We start from the raw sequence: 22,686 nt of genomic DNA, 5'->3' as shown, positions 1-22,686 counted from the left end.
CAAAGTACCTTGTCTAGTAAGTTGTCACCACGGTTCCCAAGACAATGAAACAAAGTACCTTGTCTAGTAAGTTGTCACCACAGTTTTCAAGACAATGAAACAAAGTACCTTGTCTAGTAAGTTGTCACCACAGTTTTCAAGACAATGAAACAAAGTACCTTGTCTAGTAAGTTGTCACCACAGTTTTCAAGACAATGAAACAAAGTACCTTGTCTAGTAAGTTGTCACCACAGTTTTCAAGACAATGAAACAAAGTACCTTGTCTAGTAAGTTGTCACCACAGTTTTCAAGACAATGAAACAAAGTACCTTGTCTAGTAAGTTGTCACCACTGTTCCCAAGACAATGAAACAAAGTACCTTGTCTAGTAAGTTGTCACCACAGTTTTCAAGACAATGAAACAAAGTACCTTGTCTAGTAAGTTGTCACCACAGTTTTCAAGACAATGAAACAAAGTACCTTGTCTAGTAAGTTGTCACCACAGTTTTCAAGACAATGAAACAAAGTACCTTGTCTAGTAAGTTGTCACCACAGTTTTGAAGACAATGAAACAAAGTACCTTGTCTAGTAAGTTGTCACCACGGTTTTCAAGACAATGAAACAAAGTACCTTGTCTAGTAAGTTGTCACCACGGTTTTCAAGACAATGAAACAAAGTACCTTGTCTAGTAAGTTGTCACCACGGTTTTCAAGACAATGAAACAAATTACCTTGTCTAGTAAGTTGTCACCACGGTTTTCCAGACAATGAAACAAAGTACCTTGTCTAGTAAGTTGTCACTATGGTTCCCAAGACAATGAAACAAAGTACCTTGTTTAGTAAGTTGTCACCATGGTTCCCAAGACAATGAAACAAAGTACCTTGTCTAGTAAGTTGTCACCACAGTTTTCAAGACAATGAAACAAAGTACCTTGTCTAGTAAGTTGTCACCACAGTTTTCAAGACAATGAAACAAAGTACCTTGTCTAGTAAGTTGTCACCACAGTTTTCAAGACAATGAAACAAAGTACCTTGTCTAGTAAGTTGTCACCATGGTTCCCAAGACAATGAAACAAAGTACCTTGTCTAGTAAGTTGTCACCACAGTTTTCAAGACAATAAAACAAAGTACCTTATCTAGTAAGTTGTCACCACAGTTTTCAAGACAATGAAACAAAGTACCTTGTCTAGTAAGTTGTCACCACAGTTTTCAAGACAATGAAACAAAGTACCTTGTTTAGTAAGTTGTCACCACAGTTTTCAAGACAATGAAACAAAGTACCTTGTCTAGTAAGTTGTCACCACAGTTTTCAAGACAATGAAACAAAGTACCTTGTCTAGTAAGTTGTCACCACGGTTCCCAAGACAATGAAACAAAGTACCTTGTCTAGTAAGTTGTCACCACGGTTCCCAAGACAATGAAACAAAGTACCTTGTCTAGTAAGTTGTCACCACAGTTTTCAAGACAATGAAACAAAGTACCTTGTCTAGTAAGTTGTCACCACAGTTTTCAAGACAATGAAACAAAGTACCTTGTCTAGTAAGTTGTCACCACAGTTTTCAAGACAATGAAACAAAGTACCTTGTCTAGTAAGTTGTCACCACAGTTCCCAAGACATTGAAACAAAGTACCTTGTCTAGTAAGTTGTCATCACTGTTCCCAAGACAATGAAACAAAGTACCTTGTCTAGTAAGTTGTCACCACAGTTCCCAAGACAATGAAACAAAGTACCTTGTCTAGTAAGTTGTCACCACGGTTCCCAAGACAATGAAACAAAGTACCTTGTCTAGTAAGTTGTCACCACGGTTCCCAAGACAATGAAACAAAGTACCTTGTCTAGTAAGTTGTCACCACAGTTTTCAAGACAATGAAACAAAGTACCTTGTCTAGTAAGTTGTCACCACGGTTCCCAAGACAATGAAACAAAGTATCTTGTCTAGTAAGTTGTCACCACTGTTCCCAAGACAAGAAACAAAGTACCTTGTCTAGTAAGTTGTCACCACTGTTCTCAAGACAATGAAACAAAGTACCTTGTTTAGTAAGTTGTCACCATGGTTTCCAAGACAATGAAACAAAGTACCTTGTTTAGTAAGTTGTCACCATGGTTTCCAAGACAATGAAACAAAGTACCTTGTTTAGTAAGTTGTCACCATGGTTCCCAAGACAATGAAACAAAGTACCTTGTCTAGTAAGTTGTCACTATGGTTCCCAAGACAATGAAACAAAGTACCTTGTCTAGTAAGTTGTCACCATGGTTCCCAAGACAATGAAACAAAGTACCTTGTCTAGTAAGTTGTCACCACTGTTCCCAAGACAATGAAACAAAGTACCTTGTCTAGTAAGTTGTCACCACTGTTCTCAAGACAATGAAACAAAGTACCTTGTTTAGTAAGTTGTCACCACGGTTTCCAAGACAATGAAACAAAGTACCTTGTTTAGTAAGTTGTCACCATGGTTCCCAAGACAATGAAACAAAGTACCTTGTCTAGTAAGTTGTCACCACAGTTTTCAAGACAATGAAACAAAGTACCTTGTCTAGTAAGTTGTCACCACAGTTTTCAAGACAATGAAACAAAGTACCTTGTCTAGTAAGTTGTCACCACAGTTTTCAAGACAATGAAACAAAGTACCTTGTCTAGTAAGTTGTCACCACAGTTTTCAAGACAATGAAACAAAGTACCTTGTCTAGTAAGTTGTCACCACAGTTTTCAAGACAATGAAACAAAGTACTTTGTCTAGTAAGTTGTCACCACAGTTTTCAAGACAATGAAACAAAGTACCTTGTCTAGTAAGTTGTCACCACAGTTTTCAAGACAATGAAACAAAGTACCTTGTCTAGTAAGTTGTCACCACGGTTCCCAAGACAATGAAACAAAGTACCTTGTCTAGTAAGTTGTCACCACAGTTTTCAAGACAATAAAACAAAGTACCTTATCTAGTAAGTTGTCACCACAGTTTTCAAGACAATGAAACAAAGTACCTTGTCTAGTAAGTTGTCACCACAGTTTTCAAGACAATGAAACAAAGTACCTTGTTTAGTAAGTTGTCACCACAGTTTTCAAGACAATGAAACAAAGTACCTTGTCTAGTAAGTTGTCACCACAGTTTTCAAGACAATGAAACAAAGTACCTTGTCTAGTAAGTTGTCACCACGGTTCCCAAGACAATGAAACAAAGTACCTTGTCTAGTAAGTTGTCACCACGGTTCCCAAGACAATGAAACAAAGTACCTTGTCTAGTAAGTTGTCACCACAGTTTTCAAGACAATGAAACAAAGTACCTTGTCTAGTAAGTTGTCACCACAGTTTTCAAGACAATGAAACAAAGTACCTTGTCTAGTAAGTTGTCACCACAGTTTTCAAGACAATGAAACAAAGTACCTTGTCTAGTAAGTTGTCACCACAGTTCTTAAGACATTGAAACAAAGTACCTTGTCTAGTAAGTTGTCATCACTGTTCCCAAGACAATGAAACAAAGTACCTTGTCTAGTAAGTTGTCACCACAGTTCCCAAGACATTGAAACAAAGTACCTTGTCTAGTAAGTTGTCACCACGGTTCCCACGACAATGAAACAAAGTACCTTGTCTAGTAAGTTGTCACCACGGTTCCCAAGACAATGAAACAAAGTACCTTGTCTAGTAAGTTGTCACCACAGTTTTCAAGACAATGAAACAAAGTACCTTGTCTAGTAAGTTGTCACCACGGTTCCCAAGACAATGAAACAAAGTATCTTGTCTAGTAAGTTGTCACCACTGTTCCCAAGACAAGAAACAAAGTACCTTGTCTAGTAAGTTGTCACCACTGTTCTCAAGACAATGAAACAAAGTACCTTGTTTAGTAAGTTGTCACCATGGTTTCCAAGACAATGAAACAAAGTACCTTGTTTAGTAAGTTGTCACCATGGTTTCCAAGACAATGAAACAAAGTACCTTGTTTAGTAAGTTGTCACCATGGTTTCCAAGACAATGAAACAAAGTACCTTGTTTAGTAAGTTGTCACCATGGTTCCCAAGACAATGAAACAAAGTACCTTGTCTAGTAAGTTGTCACTATGGTTCCCAAGACAATGAAACAAAGTACCTTGTTTAGTAAGTTGTCACCATGGTTCCCAAGACAATGAAACAAAGTACCTTGTCTAGTAAGTTGTCACCACTGTTCCCAAGACAATGAAACAAAGTACCTTGTCTAGTAAGTTGTCACCACTGTTCTCAAGACAATGAAACAAAGTACCTTGTTTAGTAAGTTGTCACCATGGTTTCCAAGACAATGAAACAAAGTACCTTGTTTAGTAAGTTGTCACCATGGTTCCCAAGACAATGAAACAAAGTACCTTGTCTAGTAAGTTGTCACCACAGTTTTCAAGACAATGAAACAAAGTACCTTGTCTAGTAAGTTGTCACCACAGTTTTCAAGACAATGAAACAAAGTACCTTGTCTAGTAAGTTGTCACCACAGTTTTCAAGACAATGAAACAAAGTACCTTGTCTAGTAAGTTGTCACCACAGTTTTCAAGACAATGAAACAAAGTACCTTGTCTAGTAAGTTGTCACCACAGTTTTCAAGACAATGAAACAAAGTACCTTGTCTAGTAAGTTGTCACCACAGTTTTCAAGACAATGAAACAAAGTACCTTGTCTAGTAAGTTGTCACCACAGTTTTCAAGACAATGAAACAAAGTACCTTGTCTAGTAAGTTGTCACCACAGTTTTCAAGACAATGAAACAAAGTACCTTGTCTAGTAAGTTGTCACCACGGTTCCCAAGACAATGAAACAAAGTACCTTGTCTAGTAAGTTGTCACCACGGTTCCCAAGACAATGAAACAAAGTACCTTGTCTAGTAAGTTGTCACCACGGTTCCCAAGACAATGAAACAAAGTACCTTGTCTAGTAAGTTGTCACCACTGTTCTCAAGACAATGAAACAAAGTACCTTGTTTAGTAAGTTGTCACCATGGTTTCCAAGACAATGAAACAAAGTACTTTGTTTAGTAAGTTGTCACCATGGTTCCCAAGACAATGAAACAAAGTACCTTGTCTAGTAAGTTGTCACTATGGTTCCCAAGACAATGAAACAAAGTACCTTGTCTAGTAAGTTGTCACCACAGTTTTCAAGACAATGAAACAAAGTACCTTGTCTAGTAAGTTGTCACCACAGTTCCCAAGACATTGAAACAAAGTACCTTGTCTAGTAAGTTGTCACCATGGTTCCCAAGACAATGAAACAAAGTACCTTGTCTAGTAAGTTGTCACCACAGTTTTCAAGACAATAAAACAAAGTACCTTGTCTAGTAAGTTGTCACCACAGTTTTCAAGACAATGAAACAAAGTACCTTGTCTAGTAAGTTGTCACCACAGTTTTCAAGACAATGAAACAAAGTACCTTGTTTAGTAAGTTGTCACCACAGTTTTCAAGACAATGAAACAAAGTACCTTGTCTAGTAAGTTGTCACCACAGTTTTCAAGACAATGAAACAAAGTACCTTGTCTAGTAAGTTGTCACCACGGTTCCCAAGACAATGAAACAAAGTACCTTGTCTAGTAAGTTGTCACCACGGTTCCCAAGACAATGAAACAAAGTACCTTGTCTAGTAAGTTGTCACCACAGTTTTCAAGACAATGAAACAAAGTACCTTGTCTAGTAAGTTGTCACCACAGTTTTCAAGACAATGAAACAAAGTACCTTGTCTAGTAAGTTGTCACCACAGTTCCCAAGACAATGAAACAAAGTACCTTGTCTAGTAAGTTGTCACCACTGTTCCCAAGACAATGAAACAAAGTACCTTGTCTAGTAAGTTGTCACCACAGTTTTCAAGACAATGAAACAAAGTACCTTGTCTAGTAAGTTGTCACCACAGTTTTCAAGACAATGAAACAAAGTACCTTGTCTAGTAAGTTGTCACCACAGTTTTCAAGACAATGAAACAAAGTACCTTGTCTAGTAAGTTGTCACCACAGTTTTCAAGACAATGAAACAAAGTACCTTGTCTAGTAAGTTGTCACCACTGTTCTCAAGACAATGAAACAAAGTACCTTGTTTAGTGAGTTGTCACCATGGTTTTCAAGACAATGAAACAAAGTACCTTGTCTAGTAAGTTGTCACCATGGTTCCCAAGACAATGAAACAAAGTACCTTGTCTAGTAAGTTGTCACCACAGTTTTCAAGACAATGAAACAAAGTACCTTGTCTAGTAAGTTGTCACCACAGTTTTCAAGACAATGAAACAAAGTACCTTGTCTAGTAAGTTGTCACCACAGTTTTCAAGACAATGAAACAAAGTACCTTGTCTAGTAAGTTGTCACCACAGTTTTCAAGACAATGAAACAAAGTACCTTGTCTAGTAAGTTGTCACCACGGTTCCCAAGACAATGAAACAAAGTACCTTGTCTAGTAAGTTGTCACCACGGTTCCCAAGACAATGAAACAAAGTACCTTGTCTAGTAAGTTGTCACCACTGTTCTCAAGACAATGAAACAAAGTACCTTGTCTAGTAAGTTGTCACCATGGTTTCCAAGACAATGAAACAAAGTACTTTGTTTAGTAAGTTGTCACCATGGTTCCCAAGACAATGAAACAAAGTACCTTGTCTAGTAAGTTGTCACCATGGTTCCCAAGACAATGAAACAAAGTACCTTGTCTAGTAAGTTGTCACCACAGTTTTCAAGACAATGAAACAAAGTACCTTGTCTAGTAAGTTGTCACCACAGTTCCCAAGACAATGAAACAAAGTACCTTGTCTAGTAAGTTGTCACCATGGTTCCCAAGACAATGAAACAAAGTACCTTGTCTAGTAAGTTGTCACCACAGTTTTCAAGACAATGAAACAAAGTACCTTGTCTAGTAAGTTGTCACCACAGTTTTCAAGACAATGAAACAAAGTACCTTGTCTAGTAAGTTGTCACCACAGTTTTCAAGACAATGAAACAAAGTACCTTGTCTAGTAAGTTGTCACCACAGTTTTCAAGACAATGAAACAAAGTACCTTGTCTAGTAAGTTGTCACCACAGTTTTCAAGACAATGAAACAAAGTACCTTGTCTAGTAAGTTGTCACTATGGTTGTGAAACAAAGTACCTTGTCTAGTAAGTTGTCACTATGGTTCCCAAGACAATGAAACAAAGTACCTTGTCTAGTAAGTTGTCACTATGGTTCCCAAGACAATGAAACAAAGTACCTTGTCTAGTAAGTTGTCACCATGGTTCCCAAGACAATGAAACAAAGTACCTTGTCTAGTAAGTTGTCACCACGGTTTTCAAGACAATGAAACAAAGTACCTTGTCTAGTAAGTTGTCACCACAGTTTTCAAGACAATGAAACAAAGTACCTTGTCTAGTAAGTTGTCACCACAGTTTTCAAGACAATGAAACAAAGTACCTTGTCTAGTAAGTTGTCACCACTGTTCTCAAGACAATGAAACAAAGTACCTTGTTTAGTAAGTTGTCACCATGGTTTCCAAGACAATGAAACAAAGTACTTTGTCTAGTAAGTTGTCACCATGGTTCCCAAGACAATGAAACAAAGTACCTTGTCTAGTAAGTTGTCACCATGGTTCCCAAGACAATGAAACAAAGTACCTTGTCTAGTAAGTTGTCACCACAGTTTTCAAGACAATGAAACAAAGTACCTTGTCTAGTAAGTTGTCACCACAGTTTTCAAGACAATGAAACAAAGTACCTTGTCTAGTAAGTTGTCACCACAGTTTTCAAGACAATGAAACAAAGTACCTTGTCTAGTAAGTTGTCACCACGGTTCCCAAGACAATGAAACAAAGTACCTTGTCTAGTAAGTTGTCACCACAGTTTTCAAGACAATGAAACAAAGTACCTTGTCTAGTAAGTTGTCACCACAGTTTTCAAGACAATGAAACAAAGTACCTTGTCTAGTAAGTTGTCACCACAGTTTTCAAGACAATGAAACAAAGTACCTTGTCTAGTAAGTTGTCACCACAGTTTTCAAGACAATGAAACAAAGTACCTTGTCTAGTAAGTTGTCACCACAGTTCCCAAGACAATGAAACAAAGTACCTTGTCTAGTAAGTTGTCACCACAGTTTTCAAGACAATGAAACAAAGTACCTTGTCTAGTAAGTTGTCACCACAGTTTTCAAGACAATGAAACAAAGTACCTTGTCTAGTAAGTTGTCACCACAGTTTTCAAGACAATGAAACAAAGTACCTTGTCTAGTAAGTTGTCACCACAGTTTTCAAGACAATGAAACAAAGTACCTTGTCTAGTAAGTTGTCACCACAGTTTTCAAGACAATGAAACAAAGTACCTTGTCTAGTAAGTTGTCACCACAGTTTTCAAGACAATGAAACAAAGTACCTTGTCTAGTAAGTTGTCACCACAGTTTTCAAGACAATGAAACAAAGTACCTTGTCTAGTAAGTTGTCACCATGGTTCCCAAGACAATGAAACAAAGTACCTTGTCTAGTAAGTTGTCACCATGGTTCCCAAGACAATGAAACAAAGTACCTTGTCTAGTAAGTTGTCACCATGGTTCCCAAGACAATGAAACAAAGTACCTTGTCTAGTAAGTTGTCACCACAGTTTTCAAGACAATGAAACAAAGTACCTTGTCTAGTAAGTTGTCACCACAGTTTTCAAGACAATGAAACAAAGTACCTTGTCTAGTAAGTTGTCACCACAGTTTTCAAGACAATGAAACAAAGTACCTTGTCTAGTAAGTTGTCACAAGACAATGAAACAAAGTACCTTGTCTAGTAAGTTGTCACCACAGTTTTCAAGACAATGAAACAAAGTACCTTGTCTAGTAAGTTGTCACCACAGTTTTCAAGACAATGAAACAAAGTACCTTGTCTAGTAAGTTGTCACCACAGTTTTCAAGACAATGAAACAAAGTACCTTGTCTAGTAAGTTGTCACCACAGTTTTCAAGACAATGAAACAAAGTACCTTGTCTAGTAAGTTGTCACCACAGTTTTCAAGACAATGAAACAAAGTACCTTGTCTAGTAAGTTGTCACCACAGTTCCCAAGACAATGAAACAAAGTACCTTGTCTAGTAAGTTGTCACCACAGTTCCCAAGACAATGAAACAAAGTACCTTGTCTAGTAAGTTGTCACCACAGTTTTCAAGACAATGAAACAAAGTACCTTGTCTAGTAAGTTGTCACCACAGTTTTCAAGACAATGAAACAAAGTCACCACAGTTTTCCTTGTCTAGTAAGTTGTCACCACAGTTTTCAAGACAATGAAACAAAGTACCTTGTCTAGTAAGTTGTCACCACAGTTCCCAAGACAATGAAACAAAGTACCTTGTCTAGTAAGTTGTCACCACTGTTCCCAAGACAATGAAACAAAGTACCTTGTCTAGTAAGTTGTCACCACAGTTCCCAAGACAATGAAACAAAGTACCTTGTCTAGTAAGTTGTCACCACGGTTCCCAAGACAATGAAACAAAGTACCTTGTCTAGTAAGTTGTCACCATGGTTCCCAAGACAATGAAACAAAGTACCTTGTCTAGTAAGTTGTCACCACAGTTTTCAAGACAATGAAACAAAGTACCTTGTCTAGTAAGTTGTCACCACGGTTCCCAAGACAATGAAACAAAGTACCTTGTCTAGTAAGTTGTCACCACTGTTCCCAAGACAATGAAACAAAGTACCTTGTCTAGTAAGTTGTCACCACTGTTCTCAAGACAATGAAACAAAGTACCTTGTCTAGTAAGTTGTCACCATGGTTTCCAAGACAATGAAACAAAGTACCTTGTCTAGTAAGTTGTCACCATGGTTTCCAAGACAATGAAACAAAGTACCTTGTTTAGTAAGTTGTCACCATGGTTTCCAAGACAATGAAACAAAGTACCTTGTCTAGTAAGTTGTCACCATGGTTCCCAAGACAATGAAACAAAGTACCTTGTCTAGTAAGTTGTCACCATGGTTCCCAAGACAATGAAACAAAGTACCTTGTTTAGTAAGTTGTCACCATGGTTCCCAAGACAATGAAACAAAGTACCTTGTCTAGTAAGTTGTCACCACAGTTTTCAAGACAATGAAACAAAGTACCTTGTCTAGTAAGTTGTCACCACGGTTCCCAAGACAATGAAACAAAGTACCTTGTCTAGTAAGTTGTCACCACAGTTTTCAAGACAATGAAACAAAGTACCTTGTCTAGTAAGTTGTCACCATGGTTCCCAAGACAATGAAACAAAGTACCTTGTCTAGTAAGTTGTCACCACAGTTTTCAAGACAATGAAACAAAGTACCTTGTCTAGTAAGTTGTCACCACAGTTTTCAAGACAATGAAACAAAGTACCTTGTCTAGTAAGTTGTCACCACAGTTTTCAAGACAATGAAACAAAGTACCTTGTCTAGTAAGTTGTCACCACAGTTTTCAAGACAATGAAACAAAGTACCTTGTCTAGTAAGTTGTCACCACAGTTTTCAAGACAATGAAACAAAGTACCTTGTCTAGTAAGTTGTCACCACGGTTTTCAAGACAATGAAACAAAGTACCTTGTCTAGTAAGTTGTCACCATAGTTTTCAAGACAATGAAACAAAGTACCTTGTCTAGTAAGTTGTCACCACAGTTTTCAAGACAATGAAACAAAGTACCTTGTCTAGTAAGTTGTCACCACAGTTTTCAAGACAATGAAACAAAGTACCTTGTCTAGTAAGTTGTCACCACAGTTTTCAAGACAATGAAACAAAGTACCTTGTCTAGTAAGTTGTCACCACAGTTTTCAAGACAATGAAACAAAGTACCTTGTCTAGTAAGTTGTCACCACTGTTCCCAAGACAATGAAACAAAGTACCTTGTCTAGTAAGTTGTCACCACAGTTCCCAAGACAATGAAACAAAGTACCTTGTCTAGTAAGTTGTCACCACAGTTCCCAAGACAATGAAACAAAGTACCTTGTCTAGTAAGTTGTCACCACAGTTTTCAAGACAATGAAACAAAGTACCTTGTCTAGTAAGTTGTCACCACAGTTTTCAAGACAATGAAACAAAGTACCTTGTCTAGTAAGTTGTCACCACAGTTCCCAAGACAATGAAACAAAGTACCTTGTCTAGTAAGTTGTCACCACGGTTCCCAAGACAATGAAACAAAGTACCTTGTCTAGTAAGTTGTCACCACTGTTCTCAAGACAATGAAACAAAGTACCTTGTCTAGTAAGTTGTCACCATAGGTTTCAAGACAATGAAACAAAGTACCTTGTCTAGTAAGTTGTCACCATGGTTTTCAAGACAATGAAACAAAGTACCTTGTCTAGTAAGTTGTCACCATGGTTTCAAGACAATGAAACAAAGTACCTTGTCTAGTAAGTTGTCACCACAGTTTTCAAGACAATGAAACAAAGTACCTTGTCTAGTAAGTTGTCACCACAGTTCCCAAGACAATGAAACAAAGTACCTTGTCTAGTAAGTTGTCACCACAGTTTTCAAGACAATGAAACAAAGTACCTTGTCTAGTAAGTTGTCACCACAGTTTTCAAGACAATGAAACAAAGTACCTTGTCTAGTAAGTTGTCACCACAGTTTTCAAGACAATGAAACAAAGTACCTTGTCTAGTAAGTTGTCACCACAGTTTTCAAGACAATGAAACAAAGTACCTTGTCTAGTAAGTTGTCACCACGGTTCCCAAGACAATGAAACAAAGTACCTTGTCTAGTAAGTTGTCACCACAGTTTTCAAGACAATGAAACAAAGTACCTTGTCTAGTAAGTTGTCACCACAGTTTTCAAGACAATGAAACAAAGTACCTTGTCTAGTAAGTTGTCACCACAGTTTTCAAGACAATGAAACAAAGTACCTTGTCTAGTAAGTTGTCACCACAGTTTTCAAGACAATGAAACAAAGTACCTTGTCTAGTAAGTTGTCACCACAGTTTTCAAGACAATGAAACAAAGTACCTTGTCTTGTAAGTTGTCACCACAGTTTTCAAGACAATGAAACAAAGTACCTTGTCTAGTAAGTTGTCACCACAGTTTTCAAGACAATGAAACAAAGTACCTTGTCTAGTAAGTTGTCACCACAGTTTTCAAGACAATGAAACAAAATACCTTGTCTAGTAAGTTGTCACCACGGTTTTCAAGTCAATTTAAACTAACTATAAGCTAAGAACTATAAAACTTTATAGAAAAGGTGTACAGCTTTTAACCACCGATGGTTGTAAGCTTGACACACCTATTGTTTGGTTAATATTAATGTACTGCAAAAATAATTGATGGATAGAAAGTAGTTTATGAACTTTGCAGTTTCTGTAAATAAAATCTCTGTTTAAATTTTCCGTGTGTTTGTTTTTAAAGTAACAGTTTAAAATGCTTTCTTCTGCTGCGTGTCTTAATAACCGATTTTTGTTTTCTTGGATTCTGGTAAAACTTTTCTTTATCTATTTTATAAAACTGTAAATTTTATCTTTAGATTTTGATTTTAAAAATTCCGTATACAGTTTTACTACATTTAAGATCACTAGCATATAATAAAAATAACTTTTCACAATGTTACAGTGACCAGCAAACCAACTTTTTTAAATTGTGAAACAGAATATCTAACGTGTCAAATGTTTTAAACAAACATATATATTACATTTATTTTTGTTTTTCTTTGTACAGTTATTAATGCCTAATGTAAATATGAGAACATTTCATATTCACCAATCACATATAGAATGATGAACAAGCTGTAAGAAAAATAAAAACTTTATTCGATTCTAGGAACATGTTATAAAGTGATCACTTTCTTCCTAGCACCTTTTTCCAGTCATCAACAATCCAATTTTTGTTTAACAAATTTAAGTGTTGACAGTATTTGGAGATAGAAGTAGAGGTTTCTAACTTTTACACTGCTAAATATTCCATTCTCATTGAGTTTTGACACTGCAGATTTGAGTAGTTTTTCTGTCATTTGGTACATGGTCATTTATCTCAAGCTTGAGATTTGTAGTTAAATAAACAGATACTTAACATTAGTAACATTGTGTTTAGGTGTTCCGTCTCTTCCTTTCCTGTTTTCAAACTTACTTGACTCACTCTTACAATCTAAGATGTATTTGACAGTGTTTGGAGAGCATTTCAAGTCTGCAGCAATTTGTAAGAGTCCAACCAGCATCATGTAAAGCTTTATGTGAACACTCTGATCTACTGACAATTCTCTATGATTTTGGACCATGACATGACAACATAACTTAATATATAATGTTAAATATGATTTTTATCAAGGTTTCTTTGTGAAGAGCTATTAAATTTATTACTTTTAACATATACTTGTACGATGTATGTATATACTAGCTTCTTTCTATATAGTTAAGGCACTGCATGGGTACCATGACATTTGTTTAATACCTTAAATTTGATCAGTATGTTCATTCAAGTAGAATCCTTATTTGTATCCCTCGGTACAAATATATGGGAATTCTAAAGGGTAAGTATTCTCACCCTAACTGATTAATTGTAAACAGATATTAGTGAAGCATTACCATATTGTTAAAATTTACATTCTGTAATGAAGTAGAAGAATTAGCCACATAAAATAGAAAGAATGACAAAATATGTTATTCACATAATGCTTTTGCATAGTCCTGTATTTGTAAGTTATTTAGATATGATTGTGAATACCAACCATAGATTTGTTTAAATATTTAGTTTATCCTTGAAAGAGTAAGGTTTTTGGTTATGTGTAAGTTGCTCAATGTATTTGTAGGAGTATTGATGTTACAAAATTGTCGAGAATACGCAGTTAAAGAACTGTTTTTAAACCATTTAATGAATAATTCATGTGTTGAAAACTTTTGGGGGCCCTAAATCCAAACTGCTTGTTAAATTTATAAAAACTCCCAAGACAGAAATGCGTATATGTATAATTTGTACTCACCCTATTAAGAAAATTGTGTGCACTGATCATTTGTTATTTGCAGGAGTTGGTAGGTGACAAAGGGAAAGAAATTCTTGTAAATGTACTTAATAGTATATTTAAACAACAGAGAGAGAAACTGAAACAAGATTTGGAAGAACATGTTGATGTTACAGACAATGTGAAAAGAAAAATGGCACAGCTGGTGGGTAGTGTGAACCAGTAATTTAAGTGTGTGAGAAATAAAATGTTAAAGTTAAAAAAACGTTCTTATCAGTTAATAATTATAAAAGTTAAAAAACAAACAAAAAATCAAAGTTTCTTGTCAAATTATTATTGCAGAATTCATTATATAATGTTTAGATTTGTTGTAAAGTTGTACATTTTATCTTACTAGATATGGTAGTGTGATAACAACATAGCATAATGTTGTATTTGTGTAATTTGTACTGTATCAGTATTTATCTCTGTAGGATTGTATAACATTTATTGATTTTAAAACCTCACTGATGTGAACGTATCAGTTACATTTCAGTTCTTCTTAAATTATATGTTTTGTGGAAATTCCTAAATTATATGTTTTGTAGAAATTCCGTTTGCATTAATTCCATTATAGATGGTGGCATGCGTGCACAGTAACCATGTGAAAGTCATAACTCACCCTCAACTGGGTTAAAAGTTAACTGAGCCAGAGCATAATATTCTGTAATCTGGGAAAGAAACATAAAGAATTTTACCAAAACTGATAAAACATTGAAGACTAGATGTTTATTAGTGTCTTGTTTCTTCACATACAACATTGTTGATAAATAGTTTCTCATCAGTCATACTAGTCTTATCATATCTTATAATCTCTGTGTGTTTGATGTAGAAATAAATAATTATGATTTTTTTTAATCTTTATTTTGTCTTTGGTAATGCATACTTTTAAAAAGTACACATTCATTTCAAGTATAGGATATTTTTTATTTTTCTTTGTAACTATTATTTAGCTGCTTGTTAGTTTCGAAGCTTGATCATAACAAGTGAATATAAACTGTATTTTTCATTCATGTTAACTGTTGAGAACAGGTTCTGTTTTGTGTGAATATAACGAAGTAGGCACGGGTTCAGTAAATTAAATAATAAATTCTATTAAACAAAGCTTCCTGTAACATGTTGGGTTTCATTTATTTCAGGAGAAAGATCAGAAAGCTGCCCTGAAAAATCTTGCTGAATCTTTATTGAAAGAATTGAGCAGAGTTCAGCTAACTTTAAAACATGAAAGAAATCAACATTATCAAGCATTTCATCACCTAGAACAACAGAATATAAACCTAGAGGATCAGAAGTCTCGTTTTGAATGGCAAATAAAAACACAGAGTGCGTTTCAAGTATTATTAATTAGATGTAAATAGTGTAAGAATCTCGAGTTGGTCTGGTTTTCTTTTTAAACAGGCACCCCACAGTGGCATAATGGTGTGTCTGTGGACTCACACAACCAGACACTGGGTTTTGATACCTGTGGTGAGCAGAGCAGATAACCCATTGGATAGCTTTTTACTTAATTCTTAAGGTAAAAAGATAAAGAAAATTAAAGTGGTACAAGAATACAGCTTCATATTAGTTTAGTAATTTCTCGTACGACACTAACGGGTTGTTTTTTCTTGGTAACTAATATAGTGTTTGTATCAAAATATGTTTATTTATAGTCATTATTTGAATATCATAAACTGTCGTAATGAAAACATTAGAACATTTTAAAATTAATTATAAAAGTATTAATTTTCTAAACATACCCATTTCTTAAAATATTAACTTAATATCACATTTCTGAAAGAAGTATATGGAAAGTCATACCAGTTGGTGCATCATTCTTTAATTGTGAATGAGTTAAACTGAAGATGACTCTTCAAAGTAGTAGAAAGAACAAAATAGTTTTTATCTATATTACTATGGCACTTGGTGTGTGGCCAAATTTGTGATGTTCTGTTTTGTTTTTATGTAATGTAAGTAATATATGTGAACATAGTAATAAGTTATTGTGCATTAAAACAAACCTCATATTTCTAAAGTTTGTTTGAATAATGTTTACGAGTTTTTGAGTTATTTGCAACTAATTATATAGTAATTCAAGTGTATGACCATTGTTATTTCGTTTCTCCAAATTTATCATTTAGTTTTAATATGTGAACCAACTCTTTAACCCTTTCACTTTGGCTCATGTAATTTGTATAAATTAAGTTGTGAGTTTCACTTTTACAGCAATACATACAGTAACTCTGAGAGTTCTTAATGCATCTTCTCAAAAACTAGTAAGATTTTATTAAAATCATAAATGTCTCATATGCAAAGAATGATGTTATTATATTTGTTTTTACTGAAAATATTATTTTTCTGTTGTAGTATCAGGTCATCCCTTAATTAATGTCTGATTTTAGGTTCAGAAAAAGAGAAAGGATTTCAAATGCTTTTAATGTTATTTAATCAATAATGTTTGTTCCATTATTATTAATTACTTCCTGTCAATGATTCACAAACTTCTGAATGTAACTTCTATATATTTCTTGAGGTTTGGAGGGAATGAGTGTAGAGAGGGTAGTTTTGACATCTTCATGTGTTTCAAGCTCTTTTCCATCAAGATAGTTCTGCAAACTTTGGAATACACGATAATCAGATGGGACAAGGTCTGGAGAATAAGGAGGATGTGGAAGTTTTCCCAGTTTAAATCTTCAATCTTTACAGGTGTGATTCTTGCTGTATGGGGTCGTGCATTAACCTGGTGTAACAAAACACCTTTATGACTGATCAAAGCAGGCCTCTTTTCTTTCAGTGCAACATTCAAACACTCTAACTGTTGCCAATAGAATTCTGGTGTAACGCAACACCTTTATGACTGATCAAAGCAGGCCTATTTTCTTTCAGTGCAACATTCAAGTGCTCTAACTGTTGCCAATAGAATTCTGGTGTAATTGTTACATTAAGTGGCAGCAACTCAAAGTGGATCACACCAACAATATCACACAAAATGCTTAACAAGAGTTTCCTAGGGTGGAGGTCTATTTTGGGCTGTGCTTTAACCAGTTTACCTGCACTGTGCCATTGTCTGCAGCACTTAACATTTTTATAAAATATCCGTTTTCCATCTCCAGTCACTAACCTGTCCAAAAAAGGTGTTATGTTCATGAGAGTGCAGAAAAGTGCAAATATCCACTCTTGTTCTCAGGGTAGCTTCTGTCAACTCATGGGTGATTCATTTTCCAAGTTTTGACATCTTTCCAAGCTGTTTCAGGTGATGGTGAACTGTTGAATGGGTTGAATTAAGCTTCTGTGTTAGTTCTTCAACTGTTACAGCACAATCTTCATCAAGTGTAGCCAGCAGCAAGTCATCATTAAACTCAACAGGATGACCTGAACGTGGTGCATCACTTGAGCTGTAGTCATCTGATCTGAACTTCTGAAACCACCTTCAATGTTTTGTTTGATGTAGTTTCTGCTGCACTGATCAACAGTGTATAATGCAATGAAAAAATTAATATTAGGAAATAATAAAATAGTTTTTATCTATATTACTATGGCACTTGTTTTACCTCTGGTAATTTTAATATATATATATATATATTTTCCTTCCTTGTCCTCTACCACTTATTTACCTTAACACACGTCAACGGTGCCTTTAGAGCTTATTACAATTTCTTCTGCAAACTCTTTGTGTGTAATGTTGTAAGCCTTCAGTTTTGATGCAAAGTATGATATATATATATATATTCTAAAGATCTTTAAACTTCTTAATTATGTATTTTAAAGTGTAACTCATGCATTATTAACTAAAATATAATAGTTAAGCTAAATGCACACTGTCACTAACTGTAACGTATTTAGGTAAGACAATCATAAGTACTATAGTCAGTTAAACAGCTAACAATATAGGATTTAATAACACGTTATCTGTGAAGACAACAGAGTACCAATTTCAAAATAACTAATTATATTATACATAAAATGAGCTCTTGTTAATGACTATACACGTGTATGTAACATCTACATGTAGGCTATACAGCTCAAACAAATATGTTGAAGATGAGCATGGTATCTCTCAGGGATTGAAAAAAAATTTACGTGTTTGAACTCTGTTCATTCAGGAAACTTTCAAAATAATGAGACAAAAGGTCCAGATGTACCTGTATTCAACTACCATTGTATTATTGAAGACACAGAGAACCAAAGTAGAGAATTTCGTGGCTTGTTCCTCATGTGACCATAGCTGAAGTTTCAAACTATTTTTAAAGGTTTATTTTCAAGTAAATGATTTAAACATTGGACAAAATAAAATATCAAACCATATCATACATTATAATATTAACTTAATTCATGTCCATTAATAGTCATGAAATTTTGAGTGTAACACAGTGACTTATGTGCAAGTGTTTAACCCTATTGCTGTGAGCATTGTTTATTGTTCGTGTCCACAAGGGTTTAGTGACCTCCACTCAAAATTTAACTAAACTAATTTATATATTGCACAAAAGTGAAGTTAGTAATCCATATTTTAATAGTATGTGGTTTAAGTTCTTAATTTTATAGGGCAATATTAAGAAAGTTCTGAATTTCTCCTAGTGTGAGAAATGTGAATTTTTCTCTGGGCATCCTCTCTTCTGTATTTTATTTACAGCTCCTACAGTTGGTATGAAATTTAATATAAAATGCTTACTGTAAAACTGTCATTATTTGGACAAACCACAACTCTTACAGCCTTCAATTTTATTTGATGACAGAGCCAGCAAATAGAAAACTGGTCACCTCTTGCCACCCCACTTCTTACATCCTACCTTTCAGGATTAGTTAATAGTCCTATCTTACTCTTGATATTATGTTATATTCTGAATAGATAAGCATCAATTTCACTTAACTTTGGTTACCAGAGGAATCACGGTGGCTAACTTTGATGAATTTTTAATGGATTTTGTCACATAGTTAGAAAGCCAGAGAAATTTTGATTTTGCCTGCTTTTTTTCATATTATTAGTTTATGTTCTTTGATGTATTTAATTAAATAAAAATTATTTAGTGTATTACTACCATTAATATAAAAAAAAAGAATAATAAATGAATAATAAACAATAAATTTTGATTATTAATATTATATTTACAGTTACAAGCTTATTGTTACTTAAGATAAATGAGTGTAATTCCATCAGTGATGTCGAGAAAACCCACTTGTAGAGAAATATATATGTAAAAACAGCTCGTTTGGGTTGAGAAAATATTTTGCATAGAGGAGTGAACAACGTTTCGACCTTCTTCGGTCATCGTCAGGTCCACAATGACGATGGCCGCAAAAGGTTGAAACGTTGTTCGCTTACCTGCATAAAAAATTTTCCCAACCCAAACCAGCCATTTTTACATATATAGTGTAATTTCATGTTACAATTTCAACTCATTTTAGAAAGACAAAAATTATTAAAGTTTATTTTTGATTTTTTTTTTTGTTGGTGGTTACAAGTTGGTCAAATTGATCAATCTTGTCTTGTGATAGGATAGAGAAAATAAAATATAAATTTTTACTGAAAAAAAAAAGCATTTGAAATGTATTTAGGAAGATCTAGGGATTTACACAAATGAAATTTGAGATGTTTAAGATCAGACAAAATATTTATCTTAAATATGAAAATTACTTTACACATGGACAAATCTTTATTTTAGTTTGTTAAAAGATACTTTGCTAAAGAATTTGATTTCTTGTATGTGAAAGACTTGTGTTGTGAACCGAAAAACTACCACATTTTGTGAAGATATACACAATGTATTTAACGTTAGAAGTATTAAACCTGTAAATACCTTAAATAAGTAGAGAGAGGTCTGTGGTCAGACAAAAACTGACTGAGTTCATGCTGAGAGAGTTAAGCAAGTACAGAGAGGTCACATGGTCAGTCAAATTGACCAAGCCTGTACTGAGCGAGTTAAGTGGGTTGCAGTTGTGAAAGGGTTAATGAATATATTGCAGATTTATTACCTTGTCCCTAAAAGTAAAACCAAAGCTTTACTGATGAACAGTGAATAGGCAAAACTGCAGTCTGCAATAAAGGATGTGGTGTATTAAAGAATATATTTTATCTTTGGCAAAAAGAAAGTAAATCTGTAATGTATTTGTTTGATTAACCTGAATATTTTTAAAGTTCTCAGTTTCAGTTGTGATAAATAAAAAAATAATATTGTTGGGAGAACCTCTCAAATTACTCTTCTTGTTACAGAAGAAAGCTCAGTTTTTATTTATTTGTTATTTGATGAAACCTATAAACATGAAATAGCATTTAAAGACTTCAGGTGTTTTTTGTAAAAAACTGGTTTCACACAGTAATTGATGTTTTCATATATACACGGACCTTTCGACCATGCAGAAGAACTTCTTGAGTTCCGAGCCAAGCAGGAGAAGGCACTTGCTGATGACTTGCGCTCCTCCCTAGAAGCAGAAAAATCTAGAAATGGTGAACTGGTTTCTAAATTAAACGAACAACGCAGCAACTGTTTACGTCTTGAAAATGCTTTGTCATCATTAGAAGATAAACTTTCTCAACTCAGACAAGCTTCAGTTGAAGATAAGAAACAAATCGAAAACTATGTGTATGTTATATTTTTAGATCTTTTTTTATAAACAGTTGTGATACACTGTTACAGTCAGAATACAGCATAATTAACCTCAACAAGTTTTACAATGTGTCCTAATAATTGCAAGAGCTTTTGTAGAAGTAAATGCTCAGTAACTATTTTAATGAAGTGTGGAGATTCATAGAGACAGCTAGAGGAACAGGAAATAATACATCAAATGTATGTTTTCTTTTTGACAACATTTGCTTACCTACTAAATAAATTAAGTAACAGAATGTGTTGAATATTCATTCAACATTTATTATTCTATACAATAAAACCTCCAACTTTGAACTTATGAGAAATTTAGATGGTAAACAGTTAAAAAGTGATAATTTATAAGATGCATGTATCTTCTTTGCATTCAGTTAAGCACAGTTTCTTAGTCTAGTAAACAGTGTGTGGTTTGACTGTTTGTTTTTTAAGGAGACGTATTTCAGCTTTTTGCTTTATGTTGACATCAGAATCAGTGTATTACTTACTCATGTTCTTTCTAAACATTTTATCTGTTACATAAAAGCAAGAAAAACGTACAGTCTAATTATAATATTTTGTGACAAATAATGCTTAAAACACTGTATAAAGCACTTTGAACCTCTTGAGCCTGTAATGCAGCTGGGAAGACATTAATTGTAGGGCCTGCCAGATGTTTACTGTTTGTCTTACCTCCTGTCAGTTGTAGGAGAGTCCATTTTTAAAGTGGTGGAAGTACATAGTAGATAAACATGGGATTTTATTTCATGTCTGCAGCACCAACTGTGTACTTTTGTATGAACTGTCTTCATAAGTAATTTTTGTTTAATAGATCTTTAAGTAAACTTTGGGATATGTGAACATCATATATTCTTGTACTGTTTAGATTTAGCTTGTACACAATTTGACTGCTTATCATGAATGTTTAAAAATAGTAACTGTCTGTGTGTATTAATGTTTTGAATAAGTGACACTAGGGCTTTTACATTGTTGGACATTTAAGAAATATTAAATTGTGGTTATATAATGTAGGTGAAGCATAGTGGTACACCTTATGATTTACTGACTTTTTAAAAACAAACAAATCCCGCTTTATGAAGTGTATTGTTACTAATATGATACTAATAAAAACATGGTGTACCATAGTCCATATAATGTGATATTATGATCATGTCTTTGTAATCTTCAGTATATCTCACCCACTAGGGAAATTTATGAGAAGGAAAAATCTCACAGTCAGACCCTGTTGAAAGCATTGGAGTCTGAACGTTCCAACTTTACCCAGTTACAGCTGGTGCTTGAATCGGAGAGACGCCGGAGCAAAACGGTGCATGAGCACAACAGCCAAATAATTCAGGTTTGGAAACTACGTATAAAATAACAGCTGCTACATGTTACAACCATGGTTTGAGTTATATTACCTTTTTAGGAAGACTTTCACTCCTTTTTACTTTTATTGCTTTAAGGTATCAATAAAAAAAATAACCTCCTTTGTATGGTCATGGTCAGTATTAATAAAAGCCGTGTGTGTACCTTAAGTAACATTTCAGTGTTAACAACTTGGTTAATTACTGAAACATGAATCTTTCTTTACCTTCTGTAATAAATTTAATATTATGTACAGTTCTTATTTCTTTTTCCAGACATTTGCACAAGTTATTGGTTAAAATTGTCAAAAACAATTGTACTTTACATGATGAAATGACATTAACATCTTAGTCTGTTCTTCCTGTGCAGAACTATGACAAAGTATAGTACTCGCTTTAGTTGCTGCATTTACAAAAAACAAATGAAATGTTGTAACTGGCTCTCATTTCTTTCCCTTCCTTCCATATAATAAAACATTATTTTGGTTATTTTATTTAGAAAGCTTATAGTTCGTAATTTCTCTAGGACTTGAAAAAATCATTGAACTCGAGTGAAGGTGGGAACTTTTCTCCGATGTCAACACCCTGCGATGTTGAGAAACTCAGAGGTGGAGATGTAAATAGGTGTGTAATCTTGTATTAAAAACTTTATTTGAAAACTGTAACATATAATTCACTTTTTTAATAGGTTCTAAAACTTGAATTTAACAAAATTTCATCCACTGTACTGAATTTTTAAATTTAATTTTAATATCTTTGTCATTGATTACTTTTGCTGCTAAATGAAACTTTAATGTAATTTGTTTCCAGTTTTTGTAACATGTTTATTGACAAATGATTTGTTAATTATGTCATTATACGTCATAACAAATTGTGTTTAAAAGTAACTTCAGTTTTTGTTTCTTGAGAAATAAAAATTAACATGTGGAACTACATT

At 34.3% G+C, this 22,686-nt stretch overlaps 1 protein-coding gene across 1 annotated transcript in view; it reads left to right on the top strand.

Annotated features, from left to right (window-relative positions):
* Positions 1-22,686, top strand: part of LOC143235747 (uncharacterized) — a 159,571-nt gene that overhangs the window by 126,254 nt on the left and 10,631 nt on the right. Inside the window, 5 exon segments of the mRNA XM_076473951.1 lie at positions 13,851-13,991; positions 14,965-15,148; positions 20,163-20,385; positions 21,589-21,739; positions 22,276-22,373. Coding sequence (XP_076330066.1) covers positions 13,851-13,991; positions 14,965-15,148; positions 20,163-20,385; positions 21,589-21,739; positions 22,276-22,373 — 797 coding nt within the window.

The sequence above is a fragment of the Tachypleus tridentatus genome, chromosome 12 (assembly GCF_004210375.1).
Source record: "Tachypleus tridentatus isolate NWPU-2018 chromosome 12, ASM421037v1, whole genome shotgun sequence".
In the NCBI taxonomy this organism is placed as follows: Eukaryota; Metazoa; Arthropoda; class Merostomata; order Xiphosura; family Limulidae; genus Tachypleus; species Tachypleus tridentatus.
Note: the sequence above shows the minus strand (reverse complement) of the source record. Positions and strands in the feature narration are given on the sequence as shown.